Source organism: Ceratotherium simum, chromosome X (assembly GCF_057802395.1).
Source record: "Ceratotherium simum simum isolate JZ-2026a chromosome X, ASM5780239v1, whole genome shotgun sequence".
NCBI lineage: Eukaryota > Metazoa > Chordata > Mammalia > Perissodactyla > Rhinocerotidae > Ceratotherium > Ceratotherium simum.
Window position 1 is genome coordinate 26,322,303 of NC_141940.1, and position 25,529 is coordinate 26,347,831.

The 25,529-nt window shown below is 36.0% G+C and overlaps 1 protein-coding gene across 6 annotated transcripts in view; it reads right to left on the bottom strand.

The window, feature by feature from the left end:
• Positions 1-8,693: 8,693 nt before the first annotated feature.
• The window catches only part of STAG2 (STAG2 cohesin complex component), a 114,885-nt gene continuing 98,049 nt past the window's right edge, over positions 8,694-25,529 (bottom strand). For 5 of the 6 annotated variants that reach the window (XM_087427380.1, XM_087427379.1, XM_087427382.1 and 2 more), the window contains 7 exons: positions 24,184-24,312; positions 23,091-23,314; positions 20,013-20,202; positions 19,812-19,922; positions 16,695-16,821; positions 15,627-15,704; positions 8,694-10,616 (listed from right to left, as the gene is read on the bottom strand). In XM_087427380.1, coding sequence (XP_087283506.1) covers positions 10,593-10,616; positions 15,627-15,704; positions 16,695-16,821; positions 19,812-19,922; positions 20,013-20,202; positions 23,091-23,314; positions 24,184-24,312 — 883 coding nt within the window. In that variant the 3' untranslated portion in view covers positions 8,694-10,592. The remainder of the gene's footprint in view (positions 10,617-15,626; positions 15,705-16,694; positions 16,822-19,811; positions 19,923-20,012; positions 20,203-23,090; positions 23,315-24,183; positions 24,313-25,529) is intronic. The other variant, XM_004437321.3, reaches the window with a different exon arrangement.

The window sequence follows — 25,529 nt, forward strand, 5'->3', positions numbered from 1 at the left end:
CCATTCAAATCACAAAAATGAAGATCAAATACTTAGAAATAAACTTAACAAGAAATGCACAAAACTTGTATGAGGGAAACTTTAAAATACTTCTGAAAGACACAAAGTAGACTTGAACAAATGGAAAGATATCCCCTGTCCCTGAAAAGAACTTAGCATCATAAAGATATCAATTCTCCCCAAGTTTTAAATTTAACACAATCCCAATAAAATACTACGGCTTTTTTTTTATGGAGCTAGACAAGTTGATAGTGTCTATATGGAAAAATGAATATGCAACAATAGTTAAGAAAACACTGAAAAGGAAATCACACATGGGATGTTAAAGCATACTATAAAGCCTTTATAAATAAAACAGTGTGGTACTGCTCACATGAACTGACGGACAGATCAGTGAAACAGAATAGCAAGTCCAGAAATATAAACCAAGTACATAAAGAAATTCAGCATATGATAAAGCTGACATCTAAAATCACTGGGGCAAAGATGAACTTTTAATAAACAGTGCAGGATAGCCATCTGGAAAAAGATAAAATTAGATTCATACCTCATACCACACAAGAATAAGTTTCAAATGGATCAGGGATTTGAATAAATTCATTAAACCACATAAGTCCTAAAAGAAAATTTTGGTGAATTCCTATATATCCTGGGTGTAGGGAAAGGTTTTCTATGCCTCAAAATCCAGATGCAATAAAAGATTGATACATTTGATCACATAAAAGTTTTAAAAACTGTTGCATGGCAATACACACACACACACACACACACAAATATATATGCAAAAGTCAAAGACAAATAACTGAGAGAAAATATTTGCAACATATTACAGAGAAAATGTCTCTGATATCTAAAGAACTCTTTAAAATTGAGAGGAAAACACCTAAAACCTGATAAAAAAATAAGCAAAAGACACAGACAAGTCACCAAAAAAAAAAAGACAGAAACATGGCCAAACAATAAAAATGTTCAACCTCACTTAAGTAAAAGAAATGTAAATTGAAACTACACTGAGATACCATTTCTCAGCTATCAGATTGGCAAAAATTAAAAAGTAAGACAACATAGTTGGTGAGGCTGTAGAGAAACAGGCACTCATACATTCAGTACCACATGCTGGTGGGAATGCAAATTGGTACAACCCTATGGAGGGGCAATTTGGAAATATTTAACAAAAATACACAGGCATTTACCATTTGAACCAAAATTTCCACTTGTAGTAATTTACCCTGAAGATACACCTTAAACAATACAAAAATACATATACACATGGTTATTCATTGTAGCATTTTTTGTGAATGCAAAACAATGAAAACAACTTGAATGCCCATACATAAGAGAGTGGTTAAACTATAGTATACCCTCACAATGAAGTATTATGTAACCTCAAGAAGGAATGAGAAAGAATCTATGAATGAAATGGAGTGATTTCCATGAAATATTGTTACGTGAAAAAAGGAGAGTGCAAAAAAAGTAATAAAGAAGGGAAAATAAGAAAACATCCATGTATCTGCTTATTTTGCAAAAAGAAACACAGGGAATATAAACCAGAAACTAAACAGACTGGTTATCTACAGGGAGTGAGCGGGAACAGGAAGGAAAGAACGGTACGTGAATGGGATAGAAGGAATCAGGGGTGGGAGTGAGACTTCTCTAAGTATTTCTGTATAGTTTTGGCTTTTGGATTCATGTTAATAATGTTTCACATATTCAAAAATAAATAAAATCAATAAGGATTGAAGAGGATCCCAAAATGCAATATAAACAGAAGCAAATGAACCTAACTGTGTGTCAAATGAATAACATAACAGAACCACATTGTGGTGGCAGTGGCGGGGGAGTGGGGGTCACAGAACGTATATAAAGATATAGAAGCATGCATATGTATGTGCATACATACATATATTTGCCAGCTCTGTCCTCTAAGAAGGCCTCTAGAAGCAATCACAACCCAGTACCAATGAACACATGTAGATCCCATATCCTGGTTTCTTAATATCATTCTCCAATAAAGGAACTGGGAATTCTTAAAGAAATGGCTGATTCCAAGTCTGGGCAGAGAAAATACAAAATGAGCCTGCACTATCTTGTGGTACCAAAAAGTGATGCAATGATCAAAGAATGATGGGAACATGTCAAAATACACAGGAGCCAGCTTGAAAGGACTGCCACTGGCCAAATCTGGGACAATTTGATCAACAAAATAAATGATGATATTAATGAATTATAACCATAGATTAAAACAAATATCCCTGAGTCCATACTGATATAAATAAATAGTAATAATTGATTCAGGCAAGAAAGTTGATGAGTTTCAGGATATTTACATAGACTCAAAGTATCTCCCCACAAAATACTTATTAATTACAAAGCAAAAAATAGTAACTTCACAGTGGAGAACCCCAGCATCACCTCAACCAAGTAATTAAAGTTAAAATCACCAGTAACGGGACAAATCAACATCATGTGCCTCCCCGTATCATGCACTGAGGACACAACATTACTTCTGTAGCATTCCTGCCAAAAGTGCATAGCCTGAGTCTATCTAATCATGAGGAAATATTAGACAAGCCAAAATTGAGGGATATTCCACAAAACGACTGGCCTGTACTCTTCAAAAATGTCCATGTCAAAAAAGACAAAGACTAGGAATGTTTCTGGATTAAGAGACTGAAGAGACATGACAATTATGCAATACGTCATCATGAATTAGTTCCTAGACCAAATATTGTTCTTCTTTTGATATAAAGAACATTAGTTGGACACTAGGAGGAATTTGAATAAGGTCTGTAGATTAAATAATAGTGTGTCAATGTTAATTTCCTGATTTTGTTAATTGTACTGTGATTATCTAAGTAAATATCCTTGTATTTTAGGAAATACACATTACTTAGGGCTAAAAGGGCATTATGTCTGCAACTTTAAACTTTTCAGAAAAAAATCTGTACACATTGAGAGAGAATGATAAATATGGTAAAACATTAACACTTATGGAATCTGGATATACGGGACTTCTTTGTACTAATTCTTGCAACATTTCTGTAAGTCTGACGTTATTTTAAAATAAAACATTTAATATATAAAATTTATACCAAAAGAAAAAAACTGTAAATATTGAACTCTAGTAAATGATATATCTGCTGAAGACAATCGTTGTAAAAAATGACAGAACTTCTCATTGTCAGCCTGGATAACCACAAAGAGGAGTGACACCCTAACCTAGATAGAACAGCCACACTGGACTGTAAAAGAGCAGAACAAAGCCTCTCTTATGTAAACTACTGCGTGTAAGCCATTGTCGGGTCTTGTAATAGCAGCCTATCCTACACCAATTAATACAGATCAAGTACCTTGAAGTGGATGCTGCCAAACAAAATAAACTATTTAGCAGTGCCCAATTCAGAGGCAGCCATGGAGGATAATGGACAAGGAAAAACTTCCAGAGGGAGGATAAGGAAGGTAAAGGATAAGGAAATCCCATCCAGAGAGAACCAGAATCTGACCAAAGGACTTCCTCCACCACCAGGGCAGGCAGTCTTCACAATTTTTGTCTAGGAGGTTTCCTATGGGCCGGTGACTGCTAAGTTTCACATCCATCCCTTTCCTAAATGTGAGTCATTATGGTTAGTCCCTCCATGCTCCACCATTCTATAATGGGTGTTAGAGGATATCCATATCTGGACCTGATGAAGAAGACTGAGCATAACCCAGAGAAACTTGACTTTGAGCACATGTAGTAACTGGATAGGACTTTGGGTTGTTTCCCTTGGGAGAGGGGGTGAGTGTGTTCTAAGAATGTCAAGAAGGATGTATATGGATGGCCAGAGGGGAAAGACTGAGGCAGAGACTGCCAGTGGTCTGCCAAAATCCATTCTTCCCTCCTTCCTGGGCACGTGGCTAGGCTACATTTCCCATCCCCCTTGCAAGTTAGGTGTGGCCATATAACAAAGTTCTCTCTAATGGAATGTGAACAGAAGCAATGGGTGCCACTTTCAGGCCTGACCCATGAAAACCTCCCATGTGCACTCCATCGTGATCTTTCCCCACTTCCTAGGGGCTAGAATGGTGATGACCGAACAACTTTGGAAGCCGTGCAGTAAAGATCGCAGAGTTGCCTGCCATTACAACAACCATATAGAGAAAAGGCACCTGCCTATTTGGAAGAGCTTTCCTGAATTGCTACCAGAGGGAGAAATAAATTTATGTATTAAGTCACTGAATTGCTATTGAGGCTCTTCTTAGAACAGCTTAGACTTCTGAAGTAATAGAGAGGCCACTGAGGCTCTCATAGCAGACAATTCTTAAGAAAAGGCTTTTAAAGGTGCTAGAACATGCCAGATAAACCTTTAAATGCTGTGGAAGAGCTGGTTAAATGTGTCTACGCTTATACTGAGACTTGGTACAAAGGACACTGGTCCCAAGAAATTTAGAATCAGAAAATGTGAATCTGATCCAAACAGATTTTGGCAGGTGTGAAATTGAGTGCCATGCTCTGCTCCAAGGTTAATCTTAACACTCCATCCAATCTTCTCTCAACTCTCTACCAAAGCCACTTGCAAAGGAGAGGAAGATGATGAAATTGGTTGCTCCACTAACAAGGAGAGCCAATAAAACACAGATAAGTTTCCATGTGGCATAAGCCAGACCCTGACAGCTCCGGAGGTTAGGGAGTTAATATAGCAGTTACAAGTTCAATTACTACTGCACAGACTTTGGGAAAGCCACGTGGGAACACTTTTCTGTCAATTCCCTGAGATGGCTGCCAAAGGTATCCCCAAAACTCCAAGAGTGCACAACTCTCAACCTACCATCGATGGGTTAGCCTGGGGCACAGAGGAAGAGACTGTGACTTGGAGGAGGAAACTAGACTCTGTAGATAGGTTAGAGAGAATACCTGTAAGAAAATTTGGCAAAATGAAGGTCACTGGGATGTTGAAGAGTTTCAGCAGAGTGGTAGGAATGAAGGTCTGACTGGAGTGCCTTCAAGAGAGAGTGGGAGAAAAGGAAGTCAAGACAGCAAAAAGAGAAAAATGGGGCAGTGGCAAGAGGGAGATGTTTAGATGCTGTTAGGAATGATCCAGTTGAGGGGAAAACTGATAATTCAGGGGAGAGCAGGAGTATCCGGTGTCAGATACACGAACAGCTAATCCACGGTAACAAAAGGAAATGCAGTGTATACGAATACAGAAGCAAGTAGGTGGGTACCTTTAGTAGCACCAAGATGAAGAGAGGTGGTTAAGAGCATGGACTGTGGAGTCAGATGACCTGGGTTCAAATCTAGGCTCCATCACTCATGAGTTATGTGCCCTTAGGCAAGTTGATTTAACCTGTGCATCAGTTTCCTTCTCTGTAAAATGTGGATAACATCAACTATAAATTTGCTGCAAGAATTAACTACCAGTGAAGCACTATGAATAGTGTTTGGCACACAGTAAACACCCAACAAATATTGGTTATTATTTCTTCAAAATTAGTTATAATTTTTCTGTAAGTACTGTAAAATTATTTAAAATCTAACTTGCCAAAGATGCACTAAACTCTTCATGCCTATCCTGAACTTAAGACGGCAGAGGGTAAATAAGGTAAAGTAAAAAGCAATTAAGTAAACTTATTGTAGCTGACCTTTCATTTTAAGTCTGCCCTATCAGCCCAAAACTGCTGTCAATTGAGGAATCTACTTTTCAGGAATTTACAGCTCATTTTTAATACAACTATACAACAGATAAAGTATAGGAAAAGTATTATTTTTCTCAATGGTACAGTACGGCCTAATGTGACTAAAACATCCACATTATTAAACAAATCAACTTATCACAACTCATTTAAAGGCACCCTGCTACTACTACTTGGGATATTTGCCAAGTCTGAGAACATTGCATGTAATACTTAAGTCACTACAGGTACCAGTTGCGAATGCCCTTTTTCATTTCTAAAGCTGATGTGGCGTAGTGGATGGCCAACTATCTTTCAGTCTTGCCCCACTCACCCCTAAGCAGTTACTAAATAGTTCTTACATCCATGATGGTTGTTTATGCTGTCCCCTTTGCCTGGAATTCTCAGCCTTGGTCATCCTGCCCCCCTTTTACCCAGCCTACCTCTCAGCTTTTAAAGTTCAACTCCAGTAGCAGCTTTATTCATAACAGCCAAAAAGTTGAAACCCAGATGTTCCTCAACTACCGCATGGATAAACAAACTGTTGATATACATATGGATGAATCTCAAAAAAACCCTGAGTGAAAGAAACCTTGTACAAAAAGAATACATACTGTATGATTCCATTCATATCAAGTTCTAGGACAGCCAAATTTGATCTATGGTGGAAAGAAACAACAGTTGTTGCCAGCACAGAATGGATGGAAGCAGGGATTGATGGGTAAGGAGTAGAAAGGAACTTTCTGGGTTGATAGTAATGTTTAATATCTTTGATAGGGGTTTGGGTTAAACAGCTCTGAGCATTTGTTAAAACTCAGCAAATATATACTTAACAGTTTGTGTATTTCATCGTTTGAGTTTTTACTCCAAAAGAAAAAAAAAGCGGTAAACAAATATTAAACTCCTAATGATATGCGTGCTGAAATATTTAGTGGGTCGTGTATCCATGTTTGCAATTTACTTTAAAATACACTTTAAAAATGAGACATACTGCAGCCAGCCCGGTGACATAGTGGTTAAGTTCATGTGCTCTGCTTCAGCGGCCCAGGGTTTGCAAATTCGGATCCCAGGCGTGGACCTACACAACGCTTGTCAAGCCAGGCTGTGGTGGCATCCCACATACAAAGTAGAGGAAGACTGGCACAGATGTTAGCTTGGGGACAATCTTCCTCAAGCAAAAAGAAAAAAAGTAAGATTGGCAACAGATGTTAGCTCAGGGCCAATCTTTCTCACCAAAAGAAAAAAAGAGACGTATTGATAGAGCGATATGTGTAAAGCAAGTACAGTAAAATATGTTCATTGTAAAATTCTTTCAGCACCGCTGTGTGAAATTTTTCTTAATAAAACATTGGGGAAAAAAACTTCGTCAGCCTTATAGGAAGCCTCCCAGAGCACATCCACAGTTAGTGCCCCTCCTCTGGGCTCCTACAACACCCATTAAAAACACTGAACGTACTCCATTTTATTAGCTGTGAATCTGCATCCCAATCCCCAATGGAACTGTAAGCAACTTGAAAACAAAGTCTGCCTTATTGGTCTTTGACTGCTCAGCAGCTAGCACAAGGCCAGGCACACAGCAGTCAGTAAGATTTGTTGACCTGAAGGGTATTTAGTGAACTTCATCACCTAGCTTCCTCATAACCAAAGGCTTTGTGCTTTATTGGCTCATTTTCTTTTGCTGAATCAATACAGCTACCAAAACAACCTATCTGACCTGGAACTCATTCATGTGAATCCTACAAGTTCCCTCTGTGGCAGGATATTGAAGACATCTCTTCTGGGTTACCCTGCTGTTCTTCCCCAGTCTCCCAACTTTAAAAGCTATTAACTACTACCTATTGATGGGCTCAGGGTTCAGATTTAATTTATACTCTGTTTATAGAAGCCAGCTGGGTAGCATATTAAGGACAGTGTTGATTCTCACCACTCAATTCTATAGTCAGCTAGACTCCTTAAAGATGCTCCATTTCCTCACCATGGCACAATGAACAACGTGCCATTTTATCTTTATGCAATAATCTATGTTATCCTTATGTATCAAATAGTTTGAATGCTCTCAAGACTTAATGCAGCTAGACTGCATGGGCTTGAATGTCAACTCCATCACTTATCAGCCATATAAACTTGCCCAAAGTATTTTAACTTCTCTGTGCCTCATTTTCCTCACTGCCTCCTGATTTATTTTTTAAAAAAGGGGGCGGGGGGAATAGGATGGGAGGTAATAACATGTTATCACCTATTGTCATGACACTTAATAAGTTACTGTGTGTAAACCACTTAAAACAGTGCCCAGCTATTAGCTATCATTTAATATGTTCAGTTCTGAATCACCAATGACAGAAGACCGGTCTTATAACGTGATCTAAAAACTAGCCTAAATGACCAATGTGCTAGTGTTACACTGGTACGAATCATTTTTAAGAGTACCATGCAAACTTCAACATGTTGAAGACTATAAGAGTTTTCAATAAGAATTCATTTCTTTTTCAAATGTTGACTTTCACTTACCTCCAAGCATGAGTCCCTTATCTAAGGGAGGTTTTATACATACACACACACACACTCTCTCTCTCTCTCTCTCTCTCTCTCTCATTCTCTAGCTCAGCACAATCCGCTAGTTTCCTTCCTAGTACTTATTACAAGTTTAATTATTTTATTTGTTTCTTTCCTTGTTTACCCACTAGACCTACGAGGGAGGGACCTTGTCTATCTTGTTCACTGTTAGATCTCTAACACATGCCTAGCACATAGTAGGCACTCGAATGTATCCTGGATCAACAATGCAGACATTTTAAAGAGTGTTTAACCCATACCAGATAAAAATTAAAGTAATAATGGTCGCAGTTTCTATTTTAAAGTAATAACCCAATTGGGGATTTAATCTCATTTAAAAATACACGATTTATTAAAAATATAAAATGGCAATGTTTTCTATAAATTATTCCCACCCAAACATCATTAAAAGATGTGATGATATACTTTCTAAACCATTTATAGCCACCCTCCTCCTTCAATTACAAAAGATAAAACATACAACATACTGTAGGTTTATTTTTATTCAAAAAGTTACTGTCTCAAGACATAAATACAAATCAGAAAACAGTACAATTAGGACAATAGAATGTGGAGGACAACAGGTTAGAGTAATATATAAAACATTTTTAGCTGGTTGAAAACAAAGCTGTAAGAACTGCTTTCACAAAGAAGTACTCCTTTCAAGAGGGAGGAAGAAAATCAACTTAGGTTTAAAATCATATATACAGTCCTCTCAGCAGTTCTAGTAAATGCAGTGGTGTGAAAAACAACATAGGCAATATTTTTGCACATAACAATATTTGTTGATGGAAAATCTGTTAGACAAGTCTGGTTTCATTTGTTATTAACCATGATTTAATAAAATAATTGTATTTTATCATGATCTTTTAGCTAACCTATGGTTTTTGGCTACCACAGCCCAATGCTTGTTGATTTCCGACTCTAAGAACTGGAAGCCTTTTGGTATTCACCCATCTGAAGATATTCTTGTATTGCAAGCATATTAAGGCATGGAATGATTAAAATAATATACCTCAAGAACTGAGAGACGACTGACAAAAGGTAGATATACATGTAATATAAGTTAATATTTTGTTTTAAACGATGTCTAGCTGCCTAAGCCTCGCAAAATGAGTTGATGTCAAAATGGCAAGTAGCCACTTTCTGTTTTAAACTAATTTATTTGTGAAAGGACATAAAATGAAGTTTAAAGCTTAGCTTTCAAAGAATATTATGGGTTATGAATTCTATTATCCCATCTAATTTACATACAGAGGAAATGTACTGTAACCTGTTAGAAGTATCTTTAACCTGAAGACTGCTTGCAAAGACAGATAGATAAAACAATATAAAATACAAATTTAAAAATCATTTTAAAGCATGAACACTCATGCTTTTCTATTTTTAAACATTGTTAAACTTTCAATATATTTCTGAAACCTCATAATTTTAAGTTGGAATTTAAAAGTAAGAAAAAACTAAACAAACTGCGCAATTATAAAATCAGCACCAATTTATATATATATATAATTTTATTTAAAATTTAGATCCCTATTCCCACACTCTAATAAGCTGTATAATTTTTGTTTAGAATTTTTCTGCAAACATACTACAATAAGCTTCTTTTATTTGGAGACAAAATACAGTGGCACTACTGGAAGGAATATCACAACATTACATTTTTATCTTAAAGGACAAGCAAACTTTCAGGGTTGATAATGGGATAAGCATGTTTGAGACTGGTTACCTTCTGGCAGTTCACTGCATCTGGATATTTCTGAAAAGTATAGAGAAGCTCTTGGATTTTAAAAATATCTTAAAATACATTTTAGATGAAAAAATTGTAAAAGTTCTGCTTATAAGTTTACTTTTCTCCACAATTACAATATTTAAAAGAAAGCCTTGTTGATTGATGTTTTAAGCATTTAAATTTAGAATGCTAAAAACAATTCTATCCTATTATTTCAGGGGAGGGGAATAAACTCATCCTTAACTTTGTTTCTTGGATGTAAACAGAAATCCAGCAGAGGTCATCATTTCTTAGTACACCCAGTAAATAAATGTGAGAGAATTCATGTCTGTACCAAATGCCTCTTCAGATTGTTATATTTTCTTTAAAAAAAGCATGAAATAATCGATTCAAAAGCCAACTAACAGAGCATAAATAAAATATTTACTTTCTAAGAAAAACTGTAGCTTATCATCAAATTGTTTACTTGTCCTTTACTTTTTTCAGGCAAACAAAACTGCCCCTCAATGCACTTGATCTTGGTAAGCATAAGCATGTCATATTCTCCTTAGAGAAAAATCTGTACAGAATTTCACTGTATCTACCACACTTTATTTTAAAATTTCCTCTTCCACTTAGAAAATGACTTCACCACAGATTTAATTGTGTACTGGTATTAAAACATTGACACCCCAAGAACCTAATGAGAGAGAGGGAGAAAAAACTTCGTTAAAATTGTCATTCATTTCTTTGTAAAATATATCTGTAAATATTACATTGATACCTGATAATATTAAGTTTAATGACATGCTAACAAAACCACTTTTAAAAATTCCCCTTGCTTCAGATTTGTAATTCTAAAATTAAAATGACCATCAATATATAATGAAATAATTACTCAGGCCTAATCAAGATGCTACTTACCTCATAAATATAACTAAGAGCAGGGATCGTGTCTCATTTATATGTTTAAATACACCTCTCATGCCTAGATAATGCCCTGAACATAGGCACTCAATATTTATTGAATGAACAAATGAATGTGCTTGCTGACATACATTTCCAGCACAGGTTTGTTGGAAAGAGCTTAAGAATGTCTTGCAAACTTGGTCATTCGCACTGTAGAGTGGGTATAGTTTTTAAAAAGGCATTTGAATATGCAGACCAAAAACATCCAAGAACAATACAAGTACGTAGAAAATAGGAAGCATTCTTTAGGAAATCTGGCCTGAGTGAATGAACAGAACTACAAATTTTAAGAAATCCAATTAAGTAAGGTGAAATCTGGGCAAACTAACTTATACTGATGCTTTTCCATACATTCCAGGTGGGAAAAGAATGTTAGGTAAAATCCAATAATTACTTGTCACTAACTAAAAAAAGTAAAAGCAAATGATGATTGGAGCAATTCTCCCTCATTCATTAAACAAGATATAACTTTTAGCTCTATAGACTAAGAGTTAGGCTATTCAATTAAAATTCCAGCACTTACTATGACAATTAAGTAATATTTTATAAAATACTATAATGAGCTAATAAGAAATGATATTAAAGCCAGAAGTAATGAACTAAGATTGGGATTACAAAGGGCTCTTACTTGCAAATTAAGTAAATCTCACTTTAACAAAAGTGATAGAACTCACGAATTGTTTTGATCTGAAGGAATTACGTATTTTCAGAACAGGAAACAAAAATCTATCTGATTGTAGCCTCCCTGTAGTCAATTATTAAGTGAAGTGTTTGGAATCCCCAGTGACAAGAACAAAGAGGATTAATGCACCCCACTTGTTACCTGTCATCCACCAAAACCACCACCACTATGCACCCCGTGTCCTCGCCAACCCTCCAACAAGATTCAGGGTTCTCCTTTTTTGGTTACAGTCAGAGTTTGGATGGTTAGAATGTTTCCACCAAAGAGGCCTAGATGATATTTCAAGGCCCTTTCTAGCTATAACACTCTGTGACTCTGGGCAAGAGGAGGTCTGATGATGGATGAGAGGTAAAATCTTAATTAGCAATTCTTAGTATAGAGTGTGGCATGAAGATGAACTCAAGATCTTTACGAACCGAGTGCCTAACTAGAAACTGCCTAAACAGACTTTTTTTCTCTTTTTTTATGCAGACTAGGTTATAAGTAGATTCTTACTAGAACATTAAATTAGCGCCATTATACTGAATCTTTCTTCTACCAATTCTATACTACAGATAATTCTAATAAGAAAATCTCAACACAAGAGAAGAATGTCCTTAGTGACACTTGTTCTCTTTTTGTGTTAACATAAACTACCCCTGTTTCTGGTGTTAACACTGATAAACACTTAAGCACATATTTTAAAAGTACAAACAGCAAGCTTCAGTGTGTTGTGGCAACACTGGCCCACTAGTAGCAGAAAGCAACCATTGGCACAAAGGGAAAAACCAATGCTGTTTCCAGATATAAAACTAACTAAATAATAAATCTAGAATTTTATGTATATGCAACTCAAACCTGTTCTCAGAGTTTTTATATTACCATTTCTGAATCATGTGGATATCATGTTACAAAAGACATATTTAGGATTTATTAAGTAATAACCTAAAGTATCTATACTAGAATGCTTTGGGTTACCTTCACTTACAATTAGAGAATCTTAGAACTGGGTATAAAAGGATTTAAGTCTCTATTTTACTATTGATGACTCACTTATCATAGGCTTGAGTAAAAACAGATGCAGGCTATTGCATAAAGGCAAACACAGATTTTTACATTTAAAATTTTTCATTCTTCTATTTCTTATTGTTCAGATAATATGAGGTAAAGTTTAATGTATATTTAAAAATAAACTAGTATTAACTTAAACATACACACACACACACACACACACACACACACACACACACACACACACGGTCAAAGACTTCTGAAGATACCTGAACTTTTAAAGATTATTGAGCGCTCAGTTATGTGACTGCTGCCATCATGTGGTAATACTATAAAACTACAGGTATAGATGAATGTGCTCATTTTCCTAATTTTAGTAAGAGAAGCAGCTAAACTACTATCCTCTTAGTTATAACACATCCAATAAACATGAGAATGCCAAAAATTTTCTATAAATAACAAATAATTATTAGGTCCCTATCTTGGGCCTTGCTGAGATTGTAGTTTTCTCTAGATGTTAAATGTCAAAAATATATACACATAATTTACATTGCTATTTCATTATTTTAGTACCGTCACATGCCGCATAATGACGTTTCGGTCAACAAACCAACGGTGGTCCCATAAGATTACTACCATATAGTCTAGGTGTGTAGGCTATACCATCTAGGTTTGTGTAAGTACAGTCTATGATGTTCGCACAATGACAAAAATCGCCTAACTATGCATTTATCCCCATCATTAAGTGACACACGGCTGTAATCTGAAGTGAAGAACACCTTTTTGGAAATCTAGTAAGTGACTAAGGCAACAAATGCCTAAAGTTTTCCTGATTTTAGATGAACACAAGAAAAAATAAGATCTCTAACTGCCCATATCAATTTTGACTACAGTTAATCATTTCAGAAAATTTTTAAATTTTCTTGGTGTTTCTTCCAAATGAGGTCTAATTTTAGTTCTGGGAAGTACAATAGTAGAGACAGCATAAGATTTTTAAATCAGAAAGAACTCGGATCAAATTACTACTCCGACACTAAAGGTGTATAACTGAGCAAGTCACTGAACCACCTCTTCAGTCCAAGTTTGCTTGGGTGTAAAAGTGGGATCCCATCACCTTTCTCACAAGGTTGCTGAGAGGATCAAGCTAAATCATGCCCAGCATAGTGTCAGGCACAAATACTAGCTTCCGTCCTTTTCATTTCAAAGTGATAGTAAAGGTACGAGAGCTCCTTGAGGGCAGGGAGAGCATCTTATTCCCTTTAGCACCAACTTCTAGTTCAATATAATGCTGAATTAATGCATTTCATCATATCTGTTTGAAAAGATTCTTTTACTCCTCATCACAATCACTACCTTCATGTTTTACTTAACAAATTGGGAAGATACATATTCCTAGATTATCAGGGAACCATATACCTCAATATGCACTTAAATTACAGGCTTAGGGTAGGCCTAGGTCACCTATGCTACTCAAAGTATGGTCTGCGGAACTGAAGCATTGACAGCACTTGTTAGAGAGGCAGAATCTCAGGCCACACTCCAGAGCTACTGAAGCAGAATCTACCTCCAGATGATTCATATGCACATTATAGATTAAGCAACACTGATTTAAAGGATCCCAAGGTGGCCTGTCCAAAGATTTTTATACCTGCTGCTCTACCAAACTGTGTCTTTTGGCTCAAATAACTGACCTTATTATTAGTGTGAGCTGGTTTGTCAAAATTCTTCCAAGAGCTATCTGAAAGTAGATTATGAGGTGGGGGAGGGCAAGGAGAGAATGGTAGAAATTGGGGCACAGAAGGCAGGCCTCAGAGGACATTACAACAATCATCTGAGTTAGTAGGTGATACGAGGAAAGAGCATAAATGGGTAGACACTAAAAAGTGAGGTGGAAGGGCACTTAAACGGATTTATTCATTTGACAAATAAAACCAAACATTATGCTAGGCAGAATTCAAAAAGAATAAAATCATCACTGCCTGGAGTTCAGTCTATCAAGCAAAACGTAATATCTTATTTCACTACACCAGACTGGTAATTATCAAAATAAAAGTGTATACAAAGTGTTATAGGAGCTGAGAATAAACTATCTGGAGGGGCCAGCAAAATCTCCACAGGTGATGTCCGAACTATTAAAGGAAGAATTCACTAGGAGGAAAAGGAAAGGGGCAATTCTGGCAGAGAGAAAAGCTTATACAAAGTCATGGAGTCATGAAAAAACACAGTGTGCCTGAGAGGAACTACAAGATTTGGTACAGCTGGAGCGCAGGATAAATGTAAGGAAAAGGTCAAGGTTAAGATGGCAAAGGAGGCAGATCACAAAAGCTTTGTTTGCCAGGTTGAGGAGCCAAAATTTTTTCTTAATGACAATGGGGAAAAAAAATCAATGAAAGACCTAAAACTATGAGAAGGGGATCAGATTTGTATTTTAGAAAGATGACCTCAAAAGAGATATAAAGGAGGGGTGAGGCAGCAAGATCAGTTTAAAGGCTACTCCAAGCGAAAACTGAGGAGGACTTGAACCAAGGCACAGTTGGGGAGAACATGGCAGCAGGGATTGATATGAGAAGTGCTTAAGAAATAGAATTGACAATATCTAACAATAACTAATTATCTCAATCCCCTTCTCTTTTTTATCAAAGCCTTTGTTCAAGTTCTATTTTTCACCATGCCTTCATACTAAGATTTTTATTATTATGATTATTATTCCTCTCATTCATCCTATCCATCCATAAATGCCAAGGAAATCTTTCTGAAACACAATTCTGATCACGCCACTCCCTCACTCAAAATGTTTTAACGGGTAACTCAAACCTACAGGAAAAGCCCAAATTCCTTAACATAACATTCAAGTCCCAGTTGGTCAGGGATTCAAAGGCACTTTTAATCTATTACCAGCACTGCATCACCCCTCCCATCCCCTCAAAATCCCTCCTGCCTGCCTCTTTTTCTCCTGTCCACTTGTTTTTACCCATTCTCAATGTGCTGTCCCAGCTCTTCAACCTCAAACTTAGGGATTGCCTTTATTTTTGATTTTGCAATCCTGGGGTACATTTAAATTAAACCTACTGATTCATCCATAATTGAAGCTGGATCAAAGAAATCAGGCTTCAGTTCTGTTCTCTCTCGTCTGTTCTTTGATGGTGGCTAAGGGAAAAAAAGGAAGGAAGTTGACACTTGCCGTATCTATACGCCAGAGAGTAACTGAAAATATTGAAGTTAATTATCATTAAGTGTTCACATAGCCTATATAAGTTGCAAGTATACCTTACAATACTTTAAATATGTATATTCAAACCACAGAATGTTTTAAAAGCTACAAAAGCAATTCACTCATGGAAAATTATTCTAAAAGATAAAAACTGGAAAACTCATTTTTCGTTTTACTTTAATAATGCCTCTCTCAAATCATTTTCCTTTAAAGGCACCAAATTACACTACTCTGAAGAGAAGCCATATTTAATTATTTCTTCCTTTTAAGGAGAAAACACCATGGTATACTGAGAAGTAGAATCAGAAGACCTGGCTTACGCTAAGTCTCAGCTTTACTGCTTACTAGTTTTGTCTCCCTGCATAAGGCTGTCTAGGCTTCAATATCCTCAAATCCTTTCAACCTACCTCACAAAGTTGAATGAGACATGTGGCAAAACAAAATACCTAGAAGCATTTTGTATATGATAAAGCCCTAATCACATATATGATATAATTATCAATAACGAATATACCCTCACATACATTTAACTTCCAAGTTTAAGTAATTTTACTTTATTATCTGATATGGAAATTTGTTTCAATAACGGAGTATCAAGTTAATAATGTTTTGACAAAGGTAAATAAATGGAAAATTATAAGGTGTCGTGATACTTAGTACAACGTTAAGCAAAATGTATTGTTTAAATCTATATATTCCTAAATTAATCTCAAAGTTAATCATCTTAAACTAAGATCTAACACCCTCACCAACCTCACCCTCTCCTCAATCCCTTCTCATATACCTCAACACTTGGCAACTATTTTATTTAATAATTTTGCAAAACTTACTTTTCATAGCAAGTATTTCTCTCCTCTAATAAATATCCAACTTAATTTCCAAAGGATCTAACTTGAAAATCTTACAGCAATCATTAAGTTTCTTACCAAGTCTATATCCATCGTGTCAAAGTCCATTCCCTCATTAAGATCTTCAATCCTCCCTTCTGAGGACATCATAACATCTTCAACGATTGGCTCTTCATCATCTTCCATTAGACTTGTACCACGCCGACTAGAGAAATATAAAACAAGGTCAAGATCCGATCCAACGTTGTGACTATTAATATATTGGCAGCAACTATGTGGCTCTCTATATTCAAGTGTAATGGAAAATGATGGAATTAAAGGTCAGGGAAAATGATTAGGCATTTGATCATGTCGTCAATGATGTCAAAACCCCAATGTTCACTTGTCTAAAAATGCTAAGGAGATATGTTTATTCTACATTACTTCAATACATTTAGCTTGATAGTCTTGATATCCCATATAAAAAGTTCAATGAGAATTTCCCACATGGGAACAGACAAGATACCTCAAATCCTTTTTGATAGTAGGCAGGGTACAAATTAATAAACAAATATAAAACAGAGACCAGAGAAATGACATTTTCAGAATACATATATTTTCATTAATATATAATGTTAATATTACCCATCATTCACTCATTCACTCAGTACCTAATGTGTACCACGCACTCACTCATTCATCCAGTGCCTATTATGTGCCAGACTTCTACTGTGGCCTATGGATGCAAAAAAAAAAGATGAATAAGACATGGTTCCTGCCCTCAAGGAGCTCACAGTCTACTATGGAAAACAGAGATAATTAATTATGACAAAATGTGATAAATACTGCAAGAGAAATATGCACCAAGTGGTATAAAGATATACTGAAAAAAGAGATTAATTCTGCTTGAGAAAAAAATGAGCAACATTTATGCTGAAACTTGGATTCTGTGTCCTACGAAACTCAAAACTAAGACATATATAGAAAGGTAAAATAAAAATTAAGACCAAAAATTCTGTATGCTATCACATAATTATAAGGAATAAACTCAAATTTCAAGTTCACAAATTAGCCCAGACCAGTATAAACGAGTCAGCGTAAAAGTGAAATTGAGGGTGATTTCTTGTTCCCCAGTTTGGCCAATATTTCCTTCTTTTCTCACTCATTTAAAGATCCCCCCCATCCCCAAATCAATTATTTACTGAATGCTTGCTTATAACTTACACAATACTATGTTCAAGACATGATGTCTAATCCAGGCTACCCAGACAACTATGTTGACAATGGTCCCTATTTCCTAAGTGTTCTGGATAGTAAATGGCAATTTTACTAAATTTGGTGGAGGCAACTGTGAAGGGAGTATGTGTGCTTTGTGGACTATGTGGAAAACCAGAAATCTATTCTGCATTTCATTTGTATAAAACAAAGAGAAATAATTTGGAAGTATTTTCAGTTATAGGGCAGACACCATTACAGAAAAATCATTGTAAAAAGAAAAATATTCTAAAGTATCAGGCAATAGACCACTTATGTTACAACAACCAAAAGAATCTTCTGGTAATAATTATTTAACTGGAATAATCTCTTGTAGTCACCTGGGGAAGTTTATCTCTAAGGGGAATTAAAACAAACTACAAACAAAAGTAATGATAAATGGTACTGAATAATGAGATGCTGTGGAAGATCCTGGATACTGGTGCAAAGTCTTCACGGGAGAGATATGGACCCAATGATTGCATGGCAGAATTCTGGAATGTTTGGACTGGCTAGTGACTGGTTGGAAGCTAAGAAATTAGTTGTTGAATCCAGCATAAAATAAGAACATATATTAAGGGGAATGTGGCCATAGAAACAGAATAGGGGACAGAACCAAGTGATAGTATAGATGATGACTATATTAGACAAGTTAGGATCAGACTCTATACATGTGATAGACTATACTTTGTCTGTAGAGGTTCTTAAGATCGCCATAGAGATAACTAAAGTGAATTTAAATAGGCTACCACTCATGCGGTAAATGATCATTTCTTAAGAAAAATAGGTGGAATTCTCATCATTTCAAAAACCAATAAAACAAAATATAAATTTAAAAAAGAAGGTAACAGTCACTATCTCTTAGTACTAAAACATATACCACATTATGTTACAAATACAAAGCTTTCAAACTCAAAAATGTAAATAATCAGAATCATCATATCTTCCCCTTTGTACCAATCATCTAAAGATTGCTTGTCTGCCATTTCTTTTGGAGCGAAAGTTAATAAAGATTTATAAAGGTCTCATATAGATTCCAGTAAAAACAAAGTATTTAAAAGTTAAACTACAAATTGTTTTTTAGCATTGGACATTTATTCATTCAATGAACATTTACTTAGCACGTTTTATGTGCCAAGCACTGACAGGCAATGAAAGTGGTCCCTGCCCTTGAGGAGCTCACAGTCTAGAGAAAGGGACAAATTCATAAACAAATTACAATACAATGTGCTAAGTGGTATAAGAAATATGAATATACATAGTGTTATGGGAGCATAAATGACCGCAGCTTCACATAAGGTGACACCTAAGCTTGTTCTTTTATGATGATTTTACCAGGTGCCAGGGCATGGGATATGATACCAATATGTAGCCAGGGGCTATATTTTGAAAGATCTTGCATGCCATGAGCTAAGGAGTTTGAACTCTATCCTGCAGGCAATGGGGAGCCATGGAAAGGTTTTAAGTAAAAGAGTTACATGATCATAATTTTTATTGTAGAACAGTAATTCTTGACGGCAGTGTGAATGATGGAGTGGTGGTGGGAGGAGTGAGCGGAGGGGTTTGGTGAGAGGATAAATGGGAGATCTGAGGGGAAGAAAACGAGTTAGAAAGCTAATACAATAGTTCAGGTGAGAGATGAGGGCCTGAACTAAGGTGGGGAATCAATTAAAATGTAACAAACTGGGTTTTAGCTATAATTCTGTGTACCAAAATAAACAAGGATTCATATTTAAACTTTTCCAACAGATCAACCTAAGATTGGTCCTTTAGCTAACTAGTTAATATTTTAACTTAAAAAGATTTTTTTTCTGTTGGAAAGAACAATTTTTAGTTCCTTGATTATTTCAGCTTAGTTACTCTAGAGAGTTTGCTGAAATTTTTAGATAAGGCACACATTAAAATATGTTAAAATGAATTAGTGAACTTCCTAGACTCAGACAATAAGGCACTCTCACTTACATGGCATGCTGAAGATTAGTTCGCAGTTTAACATAGCTCATTGCTGCTCTCTCCTGCTGTTGCCTTGCTTCCTCTTGTTGTCTTTGAGCTAACATCCATGTTACCTGCGTGCTTCAAGGAGAATTTTATTCTTCTTTTAACTTAACTTTTTTCTATGTAATTAATAAAGTTATAGTACAGAAAATGATCAAATGTACTCACTTATAATCAAGAGGAGTTTGATGATGTTCAGTCTGCATTGGATAGACACTCATGAAGCTATCCTCAGGTCGTAATCTTTTGGGCTCTCTCATAATCGTTGAGGTGAGTTGTGGTGTCTGCATCATAACTGGGGTGTGCAGTGTTTGTTCTCTGCTTAGCCACATACTGTCACTACTACTGCTTTCTTCGGCTGAAAAAGAAAATCAACAGCAATGAAGTTCAGTCGCTAATTTTGACTAATCAGATGTCTAATACAACCTGTTCAGGTCAACAAACATCTGGTTGCTTTCCACATGCTAGTGCTTGGAAGGGGGATACAAAGGTATGTAAGGTGCAGTCCCTGCCCTGCGCTTACAGTCTAGTTGTGGAGAAGGAAAACACAGCAATTACAACACACTGTGGTAAGCGCTAGAAGAGAGGGAAGCACAGGTGGAATGGGAGCAACGTGAGGGATGAGAGCCTGCTAACCAGCAGTGACTTCTAACTAGAGTAGATACTGTGTGGACTGTAAAGTTTTCTAGGCAAGGGGAAGAACATAAGCAAAAGCACTGAGGCATGAAACAACAATGACTAAAGCATACTAATCTGCTGATATTCAGCAGTTTTTGACCTACAAAGATCGCAATTTCATGTGTTTCAAACTAAGAGTTTGGTATTTCTGGGGTAAGCAGCAAAAGGTAAGGCTGAATAAAGACGCAGGAATCAATTTATGGAAAGTCTTATAAGCTGTGCTAAGGTGAAAGGAACTACTGCTGAAGGTTTTAGGGAAGGGAAGCAATGTGGTGAGTTACATATTTTAGTCAAAGTATGTAGTGGCAGTGTGGAGAATGGACTTAAGAATATGAAGACTAATGAGCAAACAGGCTGGTTAGGAGGCTAACTGTGCAGCCGAGGTGAGTTAGAGGTGGGAACAGGAATAGAGACAATGAGAGAATGGTGCCCAGTCTATAAGATGCTCACCACTGATCAAGCACTAAGAACAACTTCAAGGGGAGCACAAATCCACATGCGCATTAAGCACTGGACTAAAAAGACCAGCTTTCACACCTGCAAAAGCTACTTGTTCTCAAATGTCTGTAGATGCTTCCATGATTAACAAAAGACAAATTCACATGCAAGTGTGACTGAATTCATAGTAATTCTTTAAAATCACTGGTTTGGGAGGTGAAATTAATAGCACTTGATGACTGACTGAACATGAATTTGGAGGAAAACTATTTTATTAGAATATTACATATGTGCTTATATATATGTAAGTTTTTAAGGGAAGAGTAGAAAGAAAAATGTGCTAATATCTAACTCCCTAGTAACAGATGTATTAGACATAAATTTCATAATCTGCAATATAATTACATCAGCCTTTACATTCTTAAGGCTCCCATTTTGTCTTCAAAACTCCAACTATCTGGCCAACTTATCAGTATTTATCCTTCCTTCTTTTAACTTAGTAATGCCTCAATTTCTATGGCCCTCTCCAAAAACCTAAACAAAGAGAACATTGACTCTTTCTATAAAAATTGAAGTATCTGATTTGATAATCCATCTTTAAGATGTTATGTAAATACCAACTCATATGTGCTCCATGAAATCTAAGAAAAAGGAGATTTTGATGGCCCAGCACGAATCTGTAACTACAAACTATTTGTTCAGATGAGACAAACTTTTTAAGATTTATAGTAATGTGTAGGAAACATCATCTTTTAATTTGATAACTTTTCCATTTTAAAAAAGGAAAATTTATTTAACTTCCTATAAACCGTCAGCCCTAACTATTTTAACTGGTCAAGGACACTGTAAACTAAATTTTCCCCATTGACTGGGATGTTGGGACTATATAATCAACCAAATCCAAATCTAAGGTTGTAGAAGTTATAAGTTTATGCCTTTACATTATTGGACAACAGATATAAAACCATTAATCCATGGGACATCAAGTTTTAAACACTACACACCTGATGATGGCTGAGAAATTATGTGGCAATTTAAAAATATGGCCCCCAAATCTTTGACACTCCTCACATTAAGAGGTGGCGGATTGTGTCCCATCCTCCCATCCTCTTGAATCTGGGCCCTGTGATTGCTTGGTCAACAGAATATGGTGGAAATTATTCTATGCCAGTTTCTGGCCTTAAGAAACTAGCAGCTTCCACTTCCTGTCTCTTGAGACACTTGCTCTTGGAACCCAGTCACATGCTGTGAGGAAGCCAAACAGCCACATGGAGAGGTCACATGTAGGCGTTCTGGCAGGAGAGGTCACACGTAGTTGTTCTGACAGACAATCCAGCTGAGGTCCCAGCTGACAGCCAGCATCAGATATATCTGTAAGTGAAGATACCCCCATACAATTCTGGTCACCAGCCTCTGAGTCTTCCTAGACGAAACACCAGAAATCATATCCCTGCTACGTCCTAAGTTTGGGGGTAGTTTGTTACTCAGCAATAATAACTGGAACAAATTTTGACAACTAGGTTCATCTGTTTAAAGGTTCCTAAGGAAAGGGAAAAAAGTCCCCAGGCCCATTTTGAACCAACCCTGGAGTGCTAAGAGTCCAAGAGATGCAAGCATCATAACACATTGCTACCTCTACGAGTACAGACAGCAATTTGTATTTCTATAAAGTTCTTCATGATTAAGGACCTCTTCATAGAAATTCAAAAGTTGCAAGGTTCTGAATCTGTTGCTCCACTTAAACTAGATGATCTGATCTTTTAGGTAATGATTAGCTCTACAATACTGAGTCCATATCCTATGCATACAGTATAGCACAGTGATTAAAAAGCAGGCACTCTAGAGTGAGACTGCCTGGCTCTGCTACTTCACCTCTGTGTGACCTTAGATAAATTACTTAACCTCTCTGTACTAGATTTCTCATCTGGAAAATGAGGATGTACCTAACAAGTTGTGAGAACTGAGTTTATGTATGTAAGTGCTTAAAAGAGTATATTTACACATAACTGGACACACTGTGCGAGATGTTATTTAACAACATGTATCTCAAGTAAAAAAATAAGGTGAACCTTAATGACTAAGTTAGTAAACGTAAGGGATAAATATAAAGAGAAAAAACTATATTCTTACTCAGTGCGAGCTGCATGCCTTCAACCACTTTCCGTTTTCCTGTAGATGGTTTTGATTTTTTACTCCGCACAGTTGACCCCCGACTGCTAATTCCACTAATGACTGACATGGTGTCATCATCACCACCAGCTAGCAAAGAATTTCGGTAAGACATCAGTGGAAGCCACACATCTTCTCTTCGGAGTGACATCTGAAAGGTCATGAACTTTTCCAAGTAAACATACCTTAAAAAGAAGTAGAAACCATTAGTTTTGATACATAAAACTGCCATAGCTTTTTTTTTCTTTATTCCTCCTAATAATCTTAAGGCTCACATACCATATGGAACATTCAATGATTCAATCAGAATTAAATAGAAAGCAAAGTAAATTAGAATGAAACAAAATAATGGTTGATAGTCTACATTTCCTCAAAGCATACAGTAACAATTGAAGGATGTAAGTGTTTTCTTTCTCAAGATGATTCTGTTCTATCCTAACTTTTCAGGTCTTCTGCTAGAAGAACAAACCCAAGACATATTTCTGGAAAGTGGACTGGATTTAAAATCACACAATTTGGGTTCTAGTCCCAGTTCTACCAACCCCTAGCTATATGAGCACAGGCATAGTACTTCACTACTCAATCTTAGCCTCATTGGTACACTGATGAGCAATTTTGTCTCTATCAAGATTCTCACATTAAATGAAATTAAAAAAGATAAAAAGGGGACTTCTACTTTCTAGTGTAGTCACAGCTCAGGACACAGACTAAGATGTTCTTGTTGGATCACCGATATTATTGTCTGTTAAATGCTCCCTCTTTGGTTAGGCTAAGCTAAGAATGCAAATAAGAATACATAAAGCATTCAAGTTACACCTCTAAAACCACAACTATACTATGAGGAGAACTCACAGAATTAAAATGGAGTATTATGCATAAAATATAGTTATAATCCTTAAACTATACAATTTCTGAAGTATAATGTTTTTTGTGCATTAATGCAATCCTACAATTCTAATCTGTGCGTGTAAAAGGAGAGAGAAACCAAGTATCATAAGTGATCTTTAAGGATTGCGAAACAAAATTAAATAGAGTATTTCTAGCAAATACATACACCGTTCTTTTGTCTTGTCGGAGTAGTTTAGAAGAAAATTCACTCAGAATATCAAGAAATGCCAAATTTAAAGGTGGGTGGCTCTCTCCTTGTGGATTAGGCTCTTTAAAAGCAAATTCTATGCCATCTCTGCAACAAGAAAAAAAGACAAATATTTAAGGGACTATGATACAAAATTTAATAACTTAGAAAGGAAATGTCTCTCTACACTTTCATTCCACTACTAAGATGTTTCCTTTGCTGTGCATTTAATCTGAGGAACAGAGAGAATAAGGAGGCTCTAGTGTGAAAATGGACAAATATATTTACATTTTACTTCACGATTACTCTAAAACAAAACAAACCCAGACAGACACACACACACCAGCTAGCCTTTAGTTCGAATGCGGTTTGGTATATCAACATTCTTTCCTCGGTTCTCTTTTCCATAGAAAATAACCCAAATTCTCTCACATAATGATCAATACATTTTCTGTATTTTTGAAGACATAAAGGAGACCTACTATAACATATAGGATTAACTTAAAAATAATGATTAGACTATTTGTAATGATTTATTTACGAGTAAAGTTTAAAAATTAAACTCCACTCGGCCCATTTTAACTATATTTATTTAACAATAAATATCTCTATCAATCAAAACAACAACCCACATTATACTCTTATCATAAATATAACTGTATAAAAAACAATCCAGATGAAATTGGGGAGGAAAAAAGGAAGGCTATTACATGAAGAAAACAATATACTACTTCCTAAAATTAGCATCCAATGTATTAAAAGGCATAAAAAGGAATTTGAGATTTTTAAAGCAAAGTGAAAGGAGAGAGTGAATTCAAGTTGGGGAAGGTATGAGACTAACTTAGAGAACAGAAAAATGTCTGTAGGGAGACATTTAACACTTTTACAACTAAATAAGCAAGAGGAGCAAAAGAGACACAAATAAAACAGAGAGCTTTCAATGAAAGACAATCCCAAGCCTCTTGAGTTTCCCAAAGGCAAGGCTCTTTATCCACAATTAAGAGATAAAGGGTATTAACATCCATGTGTTGGTTATGTTAAAGCTCTAAAATATACTCATACTTAAACGCATAACTAATCACTAAACCACATGCCCAAAATAAAATCAGATGATTTTCCAATTTGGATAAGGTAAAGAAAATTTGCAGACAGACAGAAGGTTGTGGCTCAAAACAAGGGAAGAGGTCACTACAAAATAGAGAACAGAACCAGAAAGAAAAAACTTGAATTAAATCTCAAAAATTTCTCTACCTAGCAGTGCGATTATGACAAAAGCTGTTAAAAGAGATTTTGTAATACCTGATGAATATATGCTGTTTTTCTTC